The sequence below is a fragment of the Heterocephalus glaber genome, unplaced genomic scaffold, assembly GCF_053883595.1.
Source record: "Heterocephalus glaber isolate CG9 unplaced genomic scaffold, H.glaber_assembly_v1.0 deba00000546, whole genome shotgun sequence".
In the NCBI taxonomy this organism is placed as follows: Eukaryota; Metazoa; Chordata; class Mammalia; order Rodentia; family Bathyergidae; genus Heterocephalus; species Heterocephalus glaber.
The window spans coordinates 11,027,066-11,050,622 of NW_028258147.1; the positions used below are offsets into that span (position 1 = coordinate 11,027,066).

Here is a 23,557-nt window from a genome sequence, read left to right on the forward strand (position 1 = left end):
CCTGGGCTTCATAGTAAGTTCAAGGCCAACCCGAACTTCATAGTGAGACCTTGTCTGAGAACCCCTCCCCCAAAAAGAAAGAAATTATTACAGTAAAATACATGTTGCTATTGATTCCCCTTAAAATAATCCCTCTTCCTACACAGCCCGTTGTTCTTGGCACTTTCAGAAGTTCTGAAAGTCCTCTTTCATGTCTTAAATTGCTCTCTCATAGCTACCTCTCTGTCCTAAATCAATTCAAAACATTTACCTTTCTTGGTCATTATGACTAGGAAAGAGCCAGAAGTTTCATAGTGCCAGAACCAGTGAAAAACGAAGATTGGGTGCACCATAGTGTTTTTAGAAGTCTGCCTTTCCATTGGATGGCACTTGACAACATTGTATTTTTGATCATACCTTGTAAAGATACTCATGAAATAGGACTTTCAGAACTGCTTCAGAAAATGACAAAAATGGTGGGATAAGTGTGTTCAAAGTAAGGGGGGGAAGTCTTTTAAGAGTGATTAATAGTAATGTCTTTTACTGTAATTTTTAAAAATTTAAACATTCACTGTATGTTTTGGTTATCCCTTTATAGTCTTATGGTAGGTAAATCGTTTAGATTTTATTCTAGATACATTGAGAAGTCATTAGAGAATTTTAAATTAAAAATAAAATGACTTGGATAATATTTTTTAAAAAACATTCTGACAAACATGGACAGAAAATGGGTTGTTGAAGGACAAGTATTAGAGAGATCAGTTATGAGATTATTTTACTGTGATGTCATGAGATGAGGATAGCTTGGAATCAGATCCTAGTGGAAACAATTTGATACTGTATATTGGAATAGAATTCAGTATATTTTGAATGTCAACCAAAGATAACTTGCTGATAAATTAGATGTAAAACCAAGTTATCAATAGGACTCTATCAGATTGTTCTTGTCTACACTGATAATTGGCAGAAATGAGCTCTGGAAAATAGAATAGTGAGCATAGAATTGGTGATCACCTTACCAAAAATCATAAATGTTTGGGGAAAGCTTAAACTGTAAAAGAAAGCACCAACAAAACACATATATGAGTAAATGTGTGAAATGAGTTGATTGATATCTGTAGGTCAAGTATAAATTAGAATCTGCAGAATGAACTACATCTGCAAAAAATTATTTGGTACTAGACTAACTCTGTTGCTATGAAGGTGAAACAACTCTTGTCATTTGTTGGGCAATAGCTATGATCAGAAAAGAGAGGAGAGACTTAGGTAGTAAGCCACATGATTACCACATGCCTGTTTGAGGACAGTTTCTCAACCATTGCACAGTAACATGACGTACAAACTGTAATCCCACCAAGTTAAGGGGGTGAATATCAAACTTCAGGGCACCCACAAGTCAAGGCACTGGAGAAGAAAGAGCTACATGGAAATACCTGTCCAAAAATCTACCAACGGTAAGGATGGGTTGTTACCTATGAACACCTGATTGAAATCTGTGCTTAAGGATATCAAGAACTACCTGTGTGATTGAATAGGAAACAGATACTAGAGTTCAAGCAATGGGAGGATGATGGATGTCTAGGCTGGTTGGGGATGACTTTGCTGATACCTCTTAGACTTTGGATATGCAGCTCAGAAAACACAGAGTCCTGCCTCACAGAGGACATTATCCAAAAATAAGACTTTACACATATTTTATACATATTCTTGGAAAACCTACAAGTTTTACAAAGAATCTTTTACCTTTAGGACTCACTTTGCAAACAGATTCACCCAAATAAGGTAAATTTCATAAGGACATTTCTTAAGGTCAAAAGAGTAGCCTCATCAAAATATAATAATCACAAAGAATTATCAACTCTCTGTCTATTAAATGAACCCCCAAATTCAGAAAGAAAAAATCCTCCTGGCATATCTTAACTCTCTGTCAGATTGATTAAACCTTAGTTTCAAGCTGTATTTATTATTTCACATATTCATATTTTAAGTGTTCTAGTTTATAGTAAAACACTCATAATTGTTGCTTTCCTTTCTTCCTCATGTAAATTGTACCTTTATAGAAAATCACATACAATACAAAAAGCACAAGCTTGATTGGAATAGGATGACTACTTCCTAGCTTTTAAATTTTGTAGAGTGTTTTGAAATTTATGTGATACTTATGTGCCTTAGTATAGCACCAGTGGATTTCATAGTTTCATGTGCTAATCAAATGAAAAAGGAAAAACTTACATTCACTGTTAGTAATGCTGGAAAAGTTTAAATCTCTTAAGTTTCCTTGGTTCCTGGGTTCTTTATCAGTAAGCTATATTGTTTGTATCTGTTTTCTACTTTACCTAACTTTCTTAGATCCAAGTATATAAAAATGAGCCTCAAGGTATCACCAGCTCGGGCTTTGCATCTTTGACCTTTGAGGGAACCTTGGGAGCTCCTGTCATACCTCGTACTTCAAGCAAGTGTTTTCATTTCACTGCTGCAGACCACAAAATGGTAGAAGCCTTACGAATTTGGTCCTCTACACACATTTCACCTTCTTCAACCTTAGTACAGTTGTGTGATGTTCAGCCAATGCAGTATTTTGATCTGACTTGTCAGCTCTTGGGCAAAGCGCAAGTAGATGGAGCATCATTTCTCCTAAAGGTACATTTTCAAATACTTGAAATTTTAATTTTAGTACTACCTGCATGTCTATAAAGAGCTTGTAGTATTCTAATGGAATGTGTTTGCATACATATATCATACTAAGAACTTAAATTTTAACCTATCATTTTTGATGACACTCAATATTCATTCAACTCTACTTTTGCACTTTTTTACTTTCCTTTCAGAGAGAAAAACAGTATCATGAGATCTGTATTTTAAATATAATATGCTTTATTATTAGGAATAAAATATAGGCTTATTTTCTGCTGTTATATTTTAAGTTGCAATTTTGTATATGAATTTTCTGTTTCCTTGTCAAGATCATTTACTTTGTTACTCATTTACTTTGATCGCCCATTCATGTTGGGGTTTCTTTCCCATATCCTTTTCTTCTTGCTTCATTGGTATGTCTTGGATAATTTTGAAATATTTATGATTATTATTAATTTTTTTAAAGAAGTTGGGAAAAAATTAACGTAAGATCCATCTAATCTTTATTTACATGTTTTCCAGCTTTGCTCATGAATAACTTGTTGAAAAGATACTTGATATTTTCCTTGCATTATCATTCAAGGAGGATGTATTTGAATAGCACTGCTTAAGCTGTGGTCCTGTGTTTATTTCTCTGCTATCTGTTTGTAATAACAGGGTAAAGAACGAAGTATAATGGTGCTTGGACACATCTTTTGGTTTAATGATGATATGTGTAATATCTCATTTTAAGAAACAATGAGTGAAAAACAAATCACTGCATAAAATATGAAGTTTCTGAAATTGAAACTAGCACCTTAGGACTACTATGACAAAGCAAACACATACTATAAGCAAAGTTAAGTAAATAAGCCAATATGACAAAGCTGAAACTGCAGCAATGGAAATTAGAAAGAATCCTACATAACTGGGAATGCTGTCTAGCCAAAGTGACATCCTGAAGAAAGAAACATTTCTTAACCTCCAAACACTTCCAGTGACAAAGATTCTGTGTGTACAGGTATCTTTTGACTGCTCTGGTGTTAGAATATTCTTAAATGCTGAGATAAAATCTAGTATTCTTTAGCTAATAATAGAATCTACATTTTCTCTCTAAAGAAACAAGATTTGCCTGCTTCACATTTTAATGCACAGTTTTTTAGATATGTAACAACTGCTCTCAAGTAACTGTCATTTTAAAATACAGCACTGAGAAGTGAATTTAAATAAAATTAATAAGTACAGTAGTAAAAATTAGTAAAAAGTCTCAAAACTCTTCATATACCTTTTGACACAACAGTGTTATTTTCATAAATTTGTTTTTAAAAAATAATTTTTAAATATGCACAAAAATACATTTAAAAGACTATCTTAAAATACTGAAATTGGAGGAAACTTCAAATAGCAATAGAAAATTTTTTGTCTATGTAAAGTAGAATAGTTTCTGACTGTAAGATGACATTGGAGACATTTGTTGAGATAGGCTTTCATGAGTCTATTTAGTAAGGAATATAGTTTCACTTATATATTAAAAGTCATAAGCATAGCAAAATATATTGGAAAATATATAGCAATATTTTACTGTTGCTATCTAGAAAGTGGAATTATAACTGATTTATATGAGGTTGATTTTCTTAGGCTTCATCAAAAATAATTTTTAAAATTATTTTTATCAAAGTAGGAGGAAGCAGACTTTATCTAAATGATATTTGGGCTACATGCAGTATAGTATAATTACTTCCTTTTTCAAAGGAAAGAGAATAACAATATTCTCTTTTTCAATAATCACAATACATTCATTTTAATGTTTCGGTTGTCATGTTTACCAGTGATTTGCATTAAAAGTGCAATAGATATCATTATTCCACTACTTTCTATTCTGCTTATACATCTTCTGAACAATATTTTTAAATCAAATTTTCTCTAAGCATATTGTTTTCTTAACATCTACAGTGTTGACACTATATCTTTTTAGTGTTTTTCTTTTATGTTTTTGTTTTGTTGTAAATAACCAGAAGTCGTACATAGCCAGAGCTGGTGGATCATTTCTATGTTTGATCAGTCATATGGTTTGGAAAACAGAAAATAACGTGAGTCAGAAAAACATCAATAGGAATTAGTCCAATTTCTAACATTTATTCCTTTGTATAAAAACATGAGAGGAATGCTGGATAACAAAGAATTAGACAATCTTTAATAAATAATTTTATTAATGTCAAATAAATCACTATTATGATTTTAGAAGCATCCATATTTTAGGTAGGTATATTTATATACAAAAATATTTTAATATGAGAATTTTTGTATTATAGACTTTTTCTTTTTGTCATTTTCTAAACAGTAAGAATACTAACTATTGATATAGCATTTACATGATACTGGGTATTATAAAGTCATCCAGAGAGAACTTTATAATATTTAAAAGGATGTGTATAAGTTTTAGTGCAAATATTACCCCATTTATTACAAAGAATGTTAGCGTCCTCAGATTTTGGTCAAGACATACCTGGACTTTAAATTTTGATGACATTTGCTAAAATACTCTTCATAGAGCTTGTCCCCCTTCAAACAATTCCTAACAGTATATGAAAGTACCTGTCATCGAACTATAAAGTTTGTAGGAATTATTATACATAATTAATGACTTTTAAGTAGAAAAGGATAAAAATTATTAAACCAAAAGGTTTACTTAAAAGTTTGGCCAATTCTAATTTTATAAAAGGTAGAAAAGGGGGTTTTCTAAACAAAGACATCAGAAAAAATTACATTCAGCTCTCATGCTGGTAAATATGAAAATACAGAGTATTTGTGCATTGTCAAAATTATTACCTTAACAATTAAAGGGTATTGAGCCTAGATAATAAACTTTTTCAAAGTGAATTATATCAAAAGCAGACTGATACTACATAATAATGCAATATCTCAGTTTCACTTATAAATACAGAAAACAAAAATCTTGATCAAATCAATAATAATAGTAAATGGATAATATTCTATAATCTACCACAGGGCTGGGGATTTAGCTCAGTGGTTTGGATGCCTGCCTTGCAAGCACAAGGTCCCAAGTTCGATCACCGGTGCCAAAAAAAACCCCTGGAAATGTATAATCTACCACAATTTATTTTTAGAATTGAGAAAAGGTTTAATGACAAGAAAATTTTAGAGCATGTTCGTGGATGTTAAAAATCATATGAGCATTTCAAAGAATGTTAAAAAATACTTATGAGGGCTGGGGATTTAGCTCAGTGGTTCTGCCGCCTCCCTCGCAAGTGCAAGGTCCCGAGTTTGATCCCAGGTACCAAAAAAAAAAAATACTTATGAAAACGTTTAGCAGAACCATATTAGAAATATATCTCCTTACCTGAGTAAGCAACATCTACTTTAAGCCAAACATATGTATTGGTGTAACTGTAGAGTCTTTAATGAGTGAAAAAAGACAAAAGTTTTTACTGTTTTCTCTATTTGTGGTATTATTCAAGAAGTCTCCATGAATTCAATAAAGTAAGAAATGAAAGATTTAACTCTTGAAAAAAGAAAAAGTGTAGTTTTTTTAAGATGTAAAACTTAAATAGTTAACTGAAAAGCTGTTTGAATTAATAATATCCAATGATATATGTAGTTTATACGTGTGAATTTCTAGTGTATGTGGTTGATGTGCAAGTTTTTTCAAATGGGACCTGTGTTTTTCAAGGGTCAACTGTGCATGTGTATTTGTTGAGTTTAGGATTTCTAGACAATTACAACTAGACCATAAAATCAATATAGCAGAAGCCCTTCAGCCTTTCAGCCCATCCCCAAAGTCTCTTGGATTGGTCTGTGAAGTCCAAAATGTTACAGTCAAAAAACACTGTATTCAAAGAATGAAGTCTAAATGGAGAAAAATGCTTGTAACATTATTGATCATGACATAGTTGTTTATTTGCAACTTCCTGCTCTGCCAAGATTATACTTCCCCTGTGACCTGACACTGATCTGTCGCTGATCTGACCTTTTCTACAAAAATCTAGTGTTTTTCATTCAAATAGCCTGTTTGTTCTTGTTGATTCAAGCTTTTTCTTACATGCAGAGACATTTCTACCTCACTCCATTGTCCTTTGTCACACCCCTTGTAGCACAGCATGTCATCTGTTAAAACCCAAACACAGCCCAGGCTGGCTCATGCCATAAGGAAGTGCGTATTTATTCTGTGTCTTTGTTCCCAGCATCTCAGTGTAGCTTCTGTGACAGTTCAGCATACATTTCCTTTTTCAGCACCTGTTATTTTCATTCATTTCTATCCTTAAAATCAAATGTAAACAAAATATATGTTCTTTTTTTTAAAATAGAGCTTTTCTAAATCAGAATAAAGTGAAAAATTTGCAAAATTCAGAATACATTTCTAGCAGGCTAAGAACTTAAACTTAGCAGAGGTACTGAAAAGGGTTTATATACAGCATGGCAATTCCTGAGTTAACTATTTTGCCGTTCTGGGAATTGAAACCGGGGCCTCACACATGTTACCCAAGTGCCCTACCACTAAATTATATATCCAGGTCCTAAACTACTTAAAATAGTAAAACATTTTTAAAAACCCAGTTTTCTAATAAAGACTGCTAAATTTGTACCTGTATCATAAAATGATATTAAAATATTGAAAATCATACTTTAGAATACTATTTGTTGCCTGATAAAGTATTCAGCATTAAACTAAAAGGAGTGATGCAGAATATAATTTGTTTCAAATACATGTATTCTGTATGCAACCAGAAGAAAAAAGATGAAGTCAGCAATACGTTAATATTTTGTGTAGGTTCATAGGAGGGTGACCTTTTCTTTACATTCTTCTAGTTTTTTTTCATTACTCATAGTTCACATTTAATGTTTAACAGATATTTAAAGTCATATAGTTAGTTATCTTTAAAAATACCCTTATGGTAGTGTTTTTTTTTTTTATAAAGATTCTTAAATTCTACTCTTCCCTTGTGGCAGGTATGGGATGGCACCAGGACACCATTTCCATCTTGGAGAGTCTCCATTGAAGACCACGTTCTTGAGGGTGACTTAAATCACATTCGTCGGCTACAGAATCTTACAATAGACATTTTAGTCTATGATAACCATGTTCAAGTGGCAAAATCCCTGAAGGTGATACTGAGTAGAATAAATGTTTACTCCTTTATGTTTTTATATATTTTTTACTTTTGTGATTGCTGGTCATACAATTTTTGGTGATAAATGATTATATTTATAGATGATACTTGGAGTCTAGAAATTTACTTCAAATTTATTTTTTCTGGAATTATTAAATTATAAAATGTTTATCCAAGTATATCATTGTAAGATATAATGAAAGGGACATTTTTTTAAAAAAACTGAAGAATCTTTTCTGAACATTTTATATCCATACACAGCTTCACTGTGAATAGTAAAGAAACATTTTTTCATGTGAGAAACAGTGCTTTAAAATGATAAAGAATATATAAAATCTTGTTAACTTAAGCTATTTTAATTGGTTTAATAAAATATATGGTAACTTTGTACTGTTGAAGAAATTATTAAATTGGCTCTCATGCATACTATGAATTAGAGTAATGTGTGTACTGTATAGTTATGGAATTTGCTTACTGTTTTTGAGAATTTGATTAAAATTTTTAATTTAATGTTTTACAGGTTAGGTATGACAGTTCTTAATGAATTAGGAACAGAGATTGTAAGGAATACTTTTTCTGCCTTTTATTGTATCTTTTATTTGAAAGTGTCCTTTGTAGCAAATAATAGTATTACAAATAATCATAACATTTGCTGGGCACATCATCATATTAGGTACTATCCTATGGAGAGTCCCTGTCATCAGCTCATTTTATACATGAGAAAGTGAAGCCTTAAGTGAATTGTCCCAAGATTCTGCAACTATTGGGTGATGCCAGTGATGAATACACAATGAGTGTTTCTAGAGATAATTTTTTTGTGCATTGAAAGGAAAGAATCTTCTTTATTGCAAATATCTTTCAGCCTACTTAGTTAAAAGAAATAGTGGGTAGTTAAAATAATTCAAATCTTCATTTTGGTGCCCACGTTTCTTTTGTAAAACAAATGCTCAGAAGAAGAAAATACTTCCACCCTACATTCTATTATAAATAAGCTCACACAATTCAAATCAATAAATTAGGTTAAAGCCAGTGGCCAGGAAGATAATAAGTACACTTTTTTGTCTTTTACAAATGTGTGTGCATGTACAGATGTATATACATGACATATCAGGAGAAAATTTTCAAGATATACTTTTACTATTTTTCTTCTGAAAAGTACTATTAGCATTATTAATTTACTTCAAAAGAAAAAAATGATTCATCTAATTCTAAATTTTATTTTTTACACAAGTTCTTCTAAAAAATGATTTACAACTTAGAAATACCTCAGTTCCACACTCTGCATTATCTACTTTGACCTTTTAAATTTTTTTATGCTCTTATCATGGGTCTTTCTGTTTCCCTACTTGTCTTGTTTTGCTTGTCCAAGCTATGAAAAGAACATGGCATAGCACTTTCCATATAAATAAGTATGATATGATACCTGTTGCTGAAATCAGTGAGTCCTGTGAATTCTAGAGGTCTTTTTTAAATTGTCTATCCACTAGAGGATATTATAAGCATTCACAATTAAGAAAGTATTTACAGCACATTGTTTCTTTCTAAAGACAGCATTATATTATATATATGCAGTGCAGTATAAAACTAAAAAGATTTTCTACATGGAACTGTGTGTAACTTTCTGTGATATAACTTTAGACTGTTAGCTAATGTACATGGACATCACATTTTCTGACAGCCTCTGTAACACAATAATTTAGGAAATCTGTTACATGACAGTGATACAAATGAATTTTTATTCAAGACAAATATTTAAATTTGCATTCTTATATCAGAATACTTGGGACCAATTCAAAGTGTGTTGCATAGGAGCAGGAAAAGTGTTTTTTTATAAAGGGGTTAATTAATGCAATTACACAGTAAAATATAATCAATTTCTACTTAGCAATTCATTTTAAAGCTTAAATAACCTTTAATTCTTTTCTAAGTCTTAATTTTTAAGTATGATTTTTATGTCATTCTCAAAAATTTTGCAGACACAAAATGACATTTCAAACTTTTTGTGTGGAAGTTAAAATCGTAATTTTAAGTCCTTGTTCTCATACTGATAATTTTGAAAATAATTATGAAATATACAAAGCGTGATCAAAAAATACAGTGAATTAAAAATTTTTAATGTATTATAGCACAACACACATTACCATTAATCCTCAAAATACTCCCCTTACTTCTAACACATTTATCCTGTTATTCTTGGCAGTGTCTTTCAGTATATTTTTCAAACACGGTTTGTATATAGTTATGATTAATGTTTGGTCTTTGGTGATCTATTAGCTATAGTTTGGCTATTTTGAGTTGTATACAGGAAACTAAAGATATTAAACTAAAAGAAAAACATATTTTGATTATTTCTCTAGGAATAATGCCTTCTTAGTAGCCATACATGGTTTGCTTTTGTGTGTGTGTTTCTGTTTTGAAATTGACTTTTTAGTAAGTTTTTTAAATTATATTTTTATAATTTTTAATATCATTCCTTGACTTGTATTTTTGGAATTTTATTGCATTACTGGCGAGACAAAGCGAGACAAAGTCTTTTGGTAATAGAGCTTCAAGTACATTTCAAAATATGTTTAAGCTTTAAAAAAAAATGCAATGCTGCCCCCAGAAGGAATTTCTTATTATAACAGTTTGTCACCTTTATTGCCTATTCATGCAAATGAATTTTATCCTTGCCTTTACCTTTTTAAATAAGTATAACAGTAGAGAAGATACTGTAATAAACACCTACATGCACCATTTAAACTTATTCTAAATGTTTTGCCACGTTTGTTTCATGTACTTTTAAAATAAAACTCTGCATATTGAACCTTCTTTGTATCACTGCTTGATCTCACTTTTGCACTTCTCAAGGCTCTCTCTTTGTGAACATGTGAGGATATACTCCTGTGTTTATGGATGGACAATTATGGACATTTCAATAGGGCGAGGCCCTCACTCCTCCTGTCCTTTGACTTGATTTGGCTGTTCTCTTTGATATACATTTTTAGATTAGCTTTTCAAAGTCCATGAAAGACACTGAGAAATTTGATGGAAACTGTACTGAATTTAAAATTATGATGTTTATTACATCAAATCCCTTTGTCTATGAGTGTGTGGTCTTTCTCTGTATGTTTAGGCTTTGGTTCAAACCCTTTGTAGATTATAGACTGTTGTACTAGTGTTTTATATACACACATATATGTAAATATCTATGTAAATATATATTATATATTATAAACTAATAAACTTTCAAAAAGAATGATTAAAAAATAGACATTTTTATTTTTTCTACCAGTCTCATTTTGGAGACCATGCGAAAAATAAGTGTTATCTTCTCTTGTTTTTTTCTTTTTGTGTTTTCTCTATAATAAGCAGAGTTGGAAGGTTGATTTGCTACTCATCTTTTTAGTTGTTGTAGTATTCTCTCTTATATAGCTTTTCTGTTACATATGATTTTGCCTCTGTTATGGTGAAGTTGTAGGATAAAAAGAGAAAAGTAGCTTCTCAGTCATCAAAGAGTCAGGAGCGATATAGTTATGCAAGTGAATTAAGCTTCCTAGTTTGTAAGACTTTTTGTGTATGAATCTTTATAAAAATAAATATAATGTTATATTGCTTCTCTCTTTAGGTAGATGTCAGTATATTTGAATAGCATTCTACATTTCTTATTTGAAATCTTCGTTGAAAGAAATACCAAATTATAATTGGGGATGTTTTTAGACAGTTAGTGAAACATCTCAGATTAACTGCAGAATATTAACTTCAAAACAGGTGTGCCAGCTCATGCCTATAATCTCAGCACTGAAGGAGGCTGAGACAGGAGATTTCAAGTTACATTCCTGCCTGGAGAACTTGGCAAACCCTTTCTCATAATAAAAATAAAATAAAAAATAGACTGGAAGGAATGTAGCTCACTGGTAGAGCACCACTGGTTTCATTCCTCATATTGGAAAAATAAAAACTTCAATTCAAAACACCGATTTAATTCTATGTTTGAATTACAGTGGTCTTTGTTTGTGGTCCTAGGGACAGCCCTCTATCACTGAGCTAAATATCCAGTCCATTTTTTTTCAATTTTTATTTTTCTGTTAATACATGTTTACAGTACACATTGACTCCATTGCATTTTGGGAATTGGTTCATGTATATAACACATCTTAATTCTTTTTCATCCTGTTCCCCTCTTCTGTCTCCCCCCTCCCTCCATATCTTGGTCTCTTTCCCTTTTGCAAAAGATCTATCTATCTCCCTATTTATTTTGCTCTTTTATTTTAGATTTCTCCAAAAGTTTCTGTGTCTGATTTATTTTACTTCACATTGTGGTCTGGAAGTGTAACCATTTTCCTACAAATGACTCGTTTTATCCTCCTTTATTTTGTGATATGATCTTGCTGATTGTCCAGGTCGGACTTGGATTTATGATCCTTTTCCCTCAGGCTCTCTTAGTATTGGAATTAGAGGTGTGGTGCTACCCTACAAATGCTTTATACAAGCTTCCCTTCCATGAACTTGTGAGATAGAGAAATGTTTATAATTTTGATATAGTTGTACTTTTAAATTGTCTTGCTTTGTATAGAGTATTTAAGGATCATATTTAATTAACCCTACTTTAAATCATAGGAAGGTATTTTTTTAAATGCTATGGAATAGAAGTCTTAGATTGCACTTAAGTAATGGGTTTAACTACTACTATATTTAATTGATGCTATGACAATTTTTTTTGCACCTTTTAGAATGTCAGAAATGGGACAGTGTTTCACAGTGTGTGTGCATGTGTGTGTAGGTGTGTGTACATAATGTACATGTATGTTTTGATTTTGTTATAGCATCCTTGCAGCTGATGTTCATTCACACTGGTATAACCTAGTGTCTTTTCTGGTTAAACCCTAATAGGCCATTGGCTCACGTTGGTTGTAAAATTTCAAATATCAGAAATTTGTTCTGTCCTTTTTTTTTCTAAATAATGAATTATCTGTTTTCAGATTGGAAGCTTTCTTAGAATCTACAGCCTCCATACCAAACTACAGTCAGTGACTTCTGAAAGCCAGGCACCATTAAGTCTAGAGTTTCATCTCCACGGAGGTACCAGTTACGGGCGGGGAGTCACAGTCTTGCCTGAAAGTAATTCTGATGTGGATCAACTGAAAAAGTAAGCATTTTATATACCTATTTAGTAAATGTGTATAAAGTATTCATTAAGTAAATTTCCAAGATAGTATTGTTTCTGGAGGTCTCTGATAAGTTTCTTATTTGATCCTCACAGGTTTCTATGCCATTCTCCATTATTTTTTAGTATATGTGCTGCCAAAGCGAGCATTCTCCATTATTTTTGAATAGATAAGCCTAATGAAACAAATCAGATTATTTTAAGTTGAGGTCATTAATTAGCATCAGAGTCAGAGTTGTATCCTAAGTTTTTCAACAGTTAAAACCTTTTACAATCTTGCTCTTTTTCTGTCATTTGTCACATTTAATACAGCAACACACAGTGTTAATTCAATTTTAGCCAGAGTTTGGAAAACTTAATTTCTACCTTGAATTCCAAAAATGCTTAATCATATCATGGGAGAAAAAGTGTATTATTTTTTGAAATGGCTTTGATTAAATAAATAATAGAAGTATTTTAACATGTCACTTTTATTAAACTTTTATAAAACATGTTTTAAATGTTCAGATGTGTTTGCAAAGTTAAATATCCTAAATCTTGAGCTAGGCATGATGATGCACATCTGTAATCTCAGCACTCAGGAGGCTGAGGCAGGGGATTGCTGTGAATTCCAAACCATACTGGGCTACATAGTGAGCTTGAGGCCAGCCTTAAATATGTAACAAGACCCTATCTCAAAAAACAAACAAAAAATTGCTGTATATTTTTGTTTTTCTTGAGGTACTTGAATTCTTAGTAGGTACAGAAACATTTTCACCAGTATTCTAAAATAAATATATATATATATAAAATGTGTGTGTGTGTGTGTGTGTGTGTGTATATACAAACAGATAAAATACATACTCTTCCACAAATTGAAATAACTAAAAAAGCTTCATTTTACTAATTTCTTCTCATTTTCACTCACATTGCAATTCGTAGCAGCTTAGAACTTCATTTCTTGTATCTACAGTGAGATTGTTCTGACTCAGAATTTCACCCATTAAAAATCCCAGCTTATTCTTGTTTGCAATATTTTACTGTCTAACTGTTCTACTCTTATGTGGGGTTTTTTTGGTACCCGGGAGTCAACTTAGGACCTCGTGCTCGCGAGGCAGGCTCAGTGTCACTGAGCTAAATCCCCAGCCCTGTTCGTATGTTTTTAACCTCAAGTTTGTAGCTTGAGGACCTTGGATCCTTCATGTAATCCAATAAAGTTATAGACTATATGCTAAAGAATACAGATAATTTGGGCCAGGGATTTAGCCCAGTGGTTCTGCCGCCGGCCTCACAACCGCGAGGGCCCGAGTTTGATCCCTGCTACCAAAAAAAAAAGAATACAGATAATTTTATAAACAGTTTCATTAAACTCTTGAATTTTGTGCGTACTTACTGTGCTTAGTGTTGAGTGATTTGAAATTGTATTCTTTTACTTTTAGAGCTTTAGAAACTGCAGATTTGACAGCTGCTCAGCATTCAGACGGCCTCTATCAGTCAGACCACGAGGACAGCTATCTCACCCTTTCAAGTAAACAGTTTTTATTATTGTGATTTAATTCCTGCTAAATAAAATGGCTTTCTCAACAAAATTCCCTTTAATGTCTTCCTCTATCTCACTATTTTAATTCATATCTATATGTTGTAAAGGAACACCTCACATATATTTTATGCAAAGGTAAACATGGTGCCTCTCTAAATATATAATTGCATTTTCAAATTAGAGTAGTAGTGTTACTTGATTTATGATTATATGTAATTCATATGTATTTGTAAATCTTTATAATTTCCTAGGTAACTATTTTACTAGTCAGCTTCTAAGAGAAAGAATGTTTGTGCTGTTTTATTTTAAATATTCCAGGTATTTTTTACTCATACACAGATGAGAAAGGCACATAGTTTCAAGTTATTGAATTAATCAACTACCTAATTATAAGGTATTAACAAACGGTGACATGTATATTTACCTTATTGTCTTAAGTGGGTGACTATTCAAATCTAAACTTTGAAACTCTCAATGTACAACCATTTTTCTTTTTTTACACTTATCTTAATATCTAGTTATACATTCTGAATCCTTGAATCTGTTATGTTTTTAATCTCATTATTTTTTTTTTTTTACAATTTAACTCATACCCTCCTGTGATCCAGAAAACCATTTTATGGGTGTCTTTTCTCTTTCCAATAGCAGTAATGTAAACATGAAAATTAACATGAATTTCTTGGTAGGCACTAAGTAAATGCCTGTATGCATTATTTAACCCTAATAGCACTCCCATAAGATGTATTATTTTCTCCCTTTAACTGCAAGGAAACAGGCTATGAGTGATGACCATCATATCATTTGCTCACAGTTACTTAGCTGTCAGTTGATGACAAAGCAAGTCAAATTCAGATGCAGGTACTTTTTATTTATATTTTAAATTTATTTCCTCATTCTATTTTTAAACTTCCCATTTTGTAGCACTTTGGTGATGGTATTTTAGCCTGAAACATGATTATATGCACTACTATTAGGATATCAGTTTAATCCAATTAACAATCATTTAGAGACAGTATAATTTGTAATTATATTTTTCACAATTTTTTTTCTCTTTTTAAAAAGATTATAATTTTTAAATTATAAAGTAACACATGTCATAATTCCTATCAAGTGGAATAGTTTTCTGTATGCCTATGCCTATAGGCCCTCTACTTACTTCTTGAAATGAGGTAAACCATAAGGCGATTCCTTCAGAACCTTCATGTTTCTACAGACATAATCTGTGTGTGTGTGTGTATACACAAACAAGATAACATGTGTGTATATATATATATAACTTTTCTTTATCAAAATGGAATCATACTATATTAGTTGTTTTCCTTAAAAATATAGACCTCTTTCTGAGCTGATTGATACAGCCCAAACTTATTATTTTAATAATTCCTTGATATTTTGTTATATGGGCATAGCATTACTCAGGGATTCTCCAACTCAGGCATTTAAGTTGTCAGCAGTGTGTTTCCTTTTACAGGGAATGTTTTAATAATCACTGGACCTATGTATTTCTGTGCTTTTATTTTCTTAAAAAATTCCTAAAAGTGAGGTTGATGTAGCAAAGTATAGGCATATATTTTCTTTTATAGATGTTTTCAGATTATTTCCACAAAAGGTCATCGGGATTTATTCCTGAATAGCAGTGTAAGACATCCTTTACTCACACCCTTGTAATGCTGGAAATTAACAATGTCTGTAACTTTTTGACATTTTTGACAAATAAAATGTAATACCTTTCCAAATTTTCCAGACTACTTGGATACTTGAAAATCTCATATATTAAGCAGCTTTTTAAATTCTTTTTGCTTTGAATTATCTTTTCTTAATCTTTATCTGATTTTGTGTTAGATCCTTTACCTTTTTCTTTCTATTTATGAGAGACCATGTATATATTTTACATGTATTTTCTTATTTTACTACAATTCTGGTTTCTGTATGGATTCTACCTCATGATAGCGTAGTAGTTATCTAAGTAGATACTAAGTCAGATTCATTGAAATTGTACCGTGTTGGTGTAGCTTGCGGTATCCCTCTAAGTTCTCTTGCTTTGGGTTCTTATACCATTTATGACTGATGCTGAAGAAGATCTAATCATGTATGTATTGCATGTATAATATTGCATAAATTATAAAAACATAATGTATTACTATAAATAATAGAATATATGCTAAATCAGTTGGAAAACACATTTTCAAGTTTTAAATTCTTTGTAAATCAGAAAACAAATTATTGCTATGATTTCTACTTTTACTTTCATGTTTAAGTAAAATCCTGCTGTTCATTGGGTCACTGTATTGCTTTTTTTTTTTTTTTTTTTTTTTTGGTACTGGGGATCGAACTCAGGTCTTTGAGCTTGTGCAGCAGGTGGCAAAACCACTGAGCTAAATCCCTGGCCCTCACTTTATTGCTTTTAATAAGTTTAGTATTTATGCACTTCTGCATTTATTTCTGTCATAGTGTATTTTGGAATGTAATAAAAAATGTTGAAACGTGCAGAAAAGTTAAAGCAGTTGCTCACTCAACACTCATATCCACCACCTAGATTCTTCAATTCACATTTTACTCTATTTGTTTTGCTTCTTATGTATCTATCTCTGTATTTATCTTTTCAGTCATCAACTCATATTACTTTAATGGTATATTTCAAAAAAGTTACAGATGTTAGTAAATCTCTTAGATTGTATGGATATTATTAACTACAGTGAAATTACATGCAGTCATAACCATTAAGTTACATGTAATGAACCATTCCATAAATTTTGACCAATACATAAATTTGTGTAATCTAGAGCCCTTTAGCTTTTCTTGTTTCAGAACTCCCAACTAAATGGAATAGTGTGTACTCTTTTGTGCAGACTATGTTTCTGAGATTGACCTACACTGTTGCATTTATCAGTAGTTTGTTCTCTTTTAATGCTTTGTGATATAATATGAGGTAGATATTTTTCTTATAAATAGAAATTTCTAGTTTTATAATACCACATAAATGCCATATAGATGTACAGATGGTCTTGGTATCTTTGTCAAATATCAAGTGGATGTAAATAATGGGTTTTTCCTGTATTTTTCCATTCATTACTGATCAGTATAGAGTAGAATATGCATTTTCCCTGTACTAATTTCTAGTAGTTGCAGGGCCAGTCTTTTTATCAGTATTATATTGTTCTGATTACTGTAGTTTTATAGTAAGTCATGTAATGTACATCCTCTTGTGTTCTTCTTTTTCAAGACTTTACTCAGTATCCTAGATTCTTTGTATCTTCACTTAAGTGATAAAATATACTTGTCAGTTTCTCTTATTACATATTGCCTGTGCTTTTTAAATTATGATTGTATTGACAATACAGATTAATTTTGGGATAATGTCTTAACAATGTGGAGCCTTCTAAGTTATGAAGATAGCATATCTCAACATTTATTTAGATATTATCTGGTTTCTTTCAACAGTGTTTTATTGTTTTTAGTGCCACATTAAATTTGTAGCGGACTTTAAAGCAGTGTAATATTTTTTTCTCCATCCTCTAGGCTCTGGATCAGTATCATTGTATGAGGTAGAAAGATGTCAACAACTGTCAGCTACAAGTAAGACCACATATCATTTTTTTGTTTTTGTTTTTGTTTCTTTTCCTCATTAAGTTTATTGTACATTTTAGGTATACAATACAGTTACATTCGTCATTGGGATCTTGTACCTTTACATGATGTATCTTGGTTCTTATTTTTTCCCCATTTTTCTGGCCTCCCTTCACCCGCCCTACCCTTCCCCATTTACACAGACTTTGTTTCCATTTTTTCCTTTTCTTATATTTTTTTCTTTTTCCTTCTTTACCATTTTTGAGATAAGATAAAAGATAGTATAGTAATGAGCTTATTAAAGTTTGTCCTTTATACTTACCAACTAATCTCATTTTACTTAATAGTGACAGGAGATATCCATGAGGGCAAAAATATGTCTGTATTTAATATTTCTCTGCCTTGTCCTATACTGGCCTAAGTGCAACCCGTACAGATACATGTCTCTACATTGAATATGTACTCTAAGACATGTGTCTCTAAGATTTATAAAATATAGCATTGTATACTTAAAGTACATTGGGGCTTATCTTTTAGTTTGAGAATATAAAATATGCTATATGACATTATTTGTAACCAACTCCCACTATGTGTTGAACAGTGTGCACATAAAGGAGTGCCTTCCAATACGCCTCAAAACTTTAATGTAATCAGTGGTCGTTCCTTCAGCTAAAATAAAACTATTTTTTCAGAAAAATCTTTTTAGTGAATATTTGAAAATATTTCTCGGGTAACCAATCTGTTTACTTGGTGATATAAAACTTGCCGTTTTCCTTAAGTTTAGACAGGAAATATCTATTTGTCCCATATAAAAATACTTACTTACACTTTGTAGACAATTAGTTCTTTCTTGCCCAAATTATTCACTATGTGGGCTGGGGATTTAGCTCAGTGGTTCCACCGGTTGCCTCACAAGTGCAAGGTCCTGAGTTCGATCCCCGGTACCAATAAATAAATGAGCCATCACAAATTATTCACCATGTATTCAGTAGATTTGTTAGGTACCCACTGTGTGCCTCACTTTGTGTTCATGAGCCTTGCTTATGTAACCTTTGCTTTTGTGGAATTAACAGTTACTACAGCTTAATTAGATTTTGTAGTATATATTTGGTTAACAGAAATGAGTCATGATTACACTTAAACCTTGTAGACATTATTTATTCTGATTTAATATAAAAATTCTTTACAGTACTTACTGACCATCAGTATTTGGAGAAGACACCATTATGTGCCATTCTGAAACAAAAAGCTCCTCAGCAATATCGAATCCGAGCAAAACTAAGATCATATAAGCCCAAAAGACTTTTTCAGTCTGTTAAACTTTATTGTCCTAAATGTCATTCACTGTAAGTATTTTCCAAAATAAAACAGAAATTTTCATTTCATATTACAGTATTTGTGTATATACTTGCACATATAGTTTTAAGTCTTGAAAATGTATAAATGACTTGTGTATAGTATTTTGGAAGAATGGTTAAAATTTAAAGGGAAGGTATTAAATTCTTAGTAAATCCTTCCAATTCATTCTTAGTAATAATAAATAAAAACAAGATTTTCAGATCTGAAATTTGGGCTAGTAGCTCTAATAAATGCAAATTAGGAATAGTACATTACTTGAGGAGACTTCCTTCCTTGTCACAAAATTGTTTTTTAAAAGAGAATTCTAAGTAGTTGAGTGTTCTAATTAACTGATACAGAAGACTTGTTGGAAATACTTCTGTCCTGCTTGAGAACTACAGTAGATGAATAGTAAGCACAACTTAAATTTTTCTTAGTAATAGAGAATATTTCAGTGCCTTGAAGTCTTTATTCCAAATACCGCATCTTATATAAATATATAAGTAAATTTATAGACCTGTTTTACAATCTTACTAATATGCACATAGATCAAGACAAATTCATCTTTTTATTGTAACTTGCCTATCTTCCCTCTAACTATAAAATGATATTTTAGAAAATTTAGGTAATTGATGTATATGTACATCTGAATGCCACAAATCAACTTTTCACTATAGTGTGCTGTACTGTGTAGCTGTATCTAGATACCTCCATGTATTTGTATATTTACATAATATTCATGAATATTTTTAAATATTAATATTATATCTATTCATCCAAAATTCAAGTATAATACTGTTTGAGGAGACTTCTGAACCCCAAATCACTAAATAAAATGTTAAGGGACCTGTATTTTTACCTATTTCAATTTGAAAAGGTAGTAAGGATTAAAGACATGTAATAATTTTAGTTTTTGAAGTATTGTCAAATTTTAGTTCATTAAATTCTATAAAATCATACGGTTTATAAAATAAAACCACTCTTCTCTGATGTCCTGTTAAACAAACAAGAAAAGCATCTCAGAGAAGTTAAGAGATTACCCAAGGACAGAGACAGAACCAAAACTAAGATAATAAACTTTTTGATCCCAAACCATGCCATTTGTATTCTGATACTTTATCTGTGTGATTTTTCAAATTATTATTAAAAGGAATTGAAATTAATACTGGTTTACATTAAGTGCCCTCTGAAAGTGAGATTAACTAGAGTGAAGAAAGGGAGCTGCTGAAGTTTTTTCCCACTAAGAAGGTTTACTTTTTTTATCCAGGAAAGCAGATCAGTACTAGAAATAGTTACAAGTAACTTTGGTATCAGAACCAGGCATGGAAATTGTCAGTGGTTAATGTAATTATGACATAGACCTACTGAGCTACAAAATATCAAATATTTATCTATTGAATAAAAGTCATATAGTTTGCAAAGTGAATTCTCTCCTTAGTTTAAGAAAAAGTAGAATATAAAAATGATATTTTAATTGGATAATTTGTTAAATTGGAATTTTCTAGATTACATAAAAATAGTTTTCTAATACTTCATGTCAATTTTTAGGCAAGAAGTGCCACATGAGGACAATTTGGATGCAGTTTTACGAGATGGTGCAACTAAAACCCCAGATACCAAATTACAAAATACGCCCTTATATGATTCACAAATCTGGACCACTGAAGATCAAGGAGGACGAAAAGTCGTTATTCATTTTGTAAAATATAATGGTATTCTCCCACTGTCAAATGAATGTCTAATTTTGATAGAAGGTAAGATATTTAAGTTACCATCTTTTTAGAATACTGTTTTTGCACATTTTTTCAAATACATTGCTCTGCAATATATTTTATGGGTAACCTAGTAGTACATATAAAGTAAAAATACCAATTGAAATTTTACAACCTGGAATATGTGAACAACATTCAAATATATACACATATATTTATCTGAATTACATTTTTAATTTATACATTAAACTCAGGTATTTACATTTATTCATCTTGGTGGATTTCTGCATATAATCTTGTCTCTTCCAAGTGGATTAAAAATAGAGATGATGATTGCTTATGTACAGCTGCTATTGTCTTGGCCACTGGATGTCACTGTTGTTTCGTACAAACAGGATGAAACCCAGGTTGAAATCTAAATCAAGGAAGAGACTATTTATAAATAAGATCACTTGACAAGATTTAAAAGAATGAAATTTTATTATGTTTTCTTTTATCATTTCCATTTTTGTCTAATTTTCATGTAATATTAATATATACATCACACATTTTTTTCCTCAGGCCAAGTTTAAAGTTTCATTATTTTTATCCAGACTTTTCCTCCTTTCATAATAAGAGGAAAATTTAATATGCATTTGAAAAACACTCGCTTTCATATTATGAATGAACTTATCTTTGTTGTATTATTTTTATCGCTGATGTTTTTTATTCAGAGAAGTGATATATAATCATATATATATATATACACATGAATACATGTGTATATAAACATTGACATTTTCATGACCCTTTTCTTTAAATATAATGACGGTGTGGCAGAAACTACTCTATAGAGTATCTGTGTTCATTTCATTTAATCATCACAACAAATGTTGCTCTCTTAAGTTATTCTAGTGTATACACGCTTTCAGTAACAAACCAGAGTTCTTATTCCCCTACCCTTACCAAAATATAATAGCACATTTTAAAACTTAGTGGGTTATCAAGGTTTTTCAAAGAAAGAGAACCAATCGAATACAGATACATATATAAAGAGTTGTATTACTAGGAATTGGATCACATGATTATGGAAGCTGATAAGTCCCAAAATCTATAGGCTGAGTCAGCACACTGGAGGCCTGGACAAGCCATGTTATAATTAGTCTAAAACATAGCTAGCTGGAGACCCAAAAAGAGCTGATGTCCAGATCAAAACCAGTCAGACAGATGGGATTCTCTCTCACACAGAGGGTTGCTTTTATGATTCACATCTTCCATTGAATGGATGTGGTCCACTCACTTAAGGGAGGGCAACCTACTTTGCTCATTCTTCCCATTGAAATACTATCTCATTCTAAAACACCCTTACCAAAAGGCTCAGAATAATGTTTTACCAGATACATATGTGGATACCCTCTAGCCCTGTCAAGTTGACATATAAAATTAACCATCACACTTGACCACTTTGGTAGATGAAAGGTAGTATCTTATTTTCTTAGCAATATTTTAATCTGTACTAGGAGATAAATATAAAAGGAAAAATAAAAATGTAGACCCCCCCCCGAAAAAAAGAGTAAACCTATATACACTCCTAAAATATGAAATAGACTGATTCTTTCAGATTCCATAAGAGCTTTTCTCTTAAGACCAATTAAAGAATATGTCAGGTAGGCCTTAGGGTCCTATTCTGTTCTACTGCCTCTACCAGAATTCTGGATTGAAGCCAAGCTGTCCTTCAGGGTCCACAGGACATTTGAGTAAGGGAATCTCCTTAGCACCAATTCTGTCTTTAAATAGTACTCATTCCACAAACTTCCAGTCTTATCTCCTACCATTGTCCATTTCTGTTCTACCCTCCAGACATAACATTTTGTTGTCACTTTCCTAAACCTAAACCCAGTCGGTTTATCTGTGCCTCTTTTGCATTTCATTGCTGTTCTCTTCCTTAGAACAGCAATGCTGCTAGTACTGTAGTACTGCTTCAGAAGTTAATTCAGTAATTCTTTTTATTTAGTAATTCATGTCAAATATTCAATAAGTGTGTACATTTACCAAGTACTTTTCTTGACCTGCAAGCCAGGTATAAGTGGTTCTTGTTAGTGTCTGTTCTTAATACACTACATATTATTAGCAGATCACATTTCTTTTGTATTATATTTGTTTTATACTTATCTGTTTATAGTTTTGTTTGCCTGTTAGATTATAACTCCATAAGGGCAGGATACATGTTTATTTTAATCTGCATATCCTCTTGGCATATGATTAGCTCTCAGTAAATATTTATTTTATAAATCAGTACATCTAGAGTTACAACTTTATCTTAAAGAACTTTTAATGAAAATAAAATGAGAATTTATGTAAAACTCCTAGGATATAACATGCATGAAAATCTATATGATCTTGCTATTGCAGTGCTTTATAGATTCAGCATGAAAGCATAATCCATGAAAGAAATAATTGGTAAGGTAGGTTTTATTAAAATCAGAAACTTCTGCTCTGAGAAATAAAACTGTCAAGAGAATGTAAAGACAAGCACAGTTAGAGCTGGGGATTTAGTTCAGTGTTTCCGACGCCT

The 23,557-nt window shown here is 31.5% G+C and overlaps 1 protein-coding gene across 5 annotated transcripts in view; it reads left to right on the forward strand.

The window, feature by feature from the left end:
- The window catches only part of Pot1 (protection of telomeres 1), an 85,132-nt gene that overhangs the window by 44,289 nt on the left and 17,286 nt on the right, over nt 1–23,557 (forward strand). For all 5 annotated transcript variants that reach the window (XM_021237579.2, XM_004856416.3, XM_021237580.2 and 2 more), the window contains 7 exons: nt 2,329–2,619; nt 7,561–7,716; nt 12,683–12,849; nt 14,286–14,374; nt 17,906–17,962; nt 19,143–19,299; nt 20,840–21,045. In XM_021237579.2, the coding sequence (XP_021093238.2) occupies nt 2,467–2,619; nt 7,561–7,716; nt 12,683–12,849; nt 14,286–14,374; nt 17,906–17,962; nt 19,143–19,299; nt 20,840–21,045 (985 nt within the window). In that variant the 5' untranslated portion in view covers nt 2,329–2,466. The remainder of the gene's footprint in view (nt 1–2,328; nt 2,620–7,560; nt 7,717–12,682; nt 12,850–14,285; nt 14,375–17,905; nt 17,963–19,142; nt 19,300–20,839; nt 21,046–23,557) is intronic.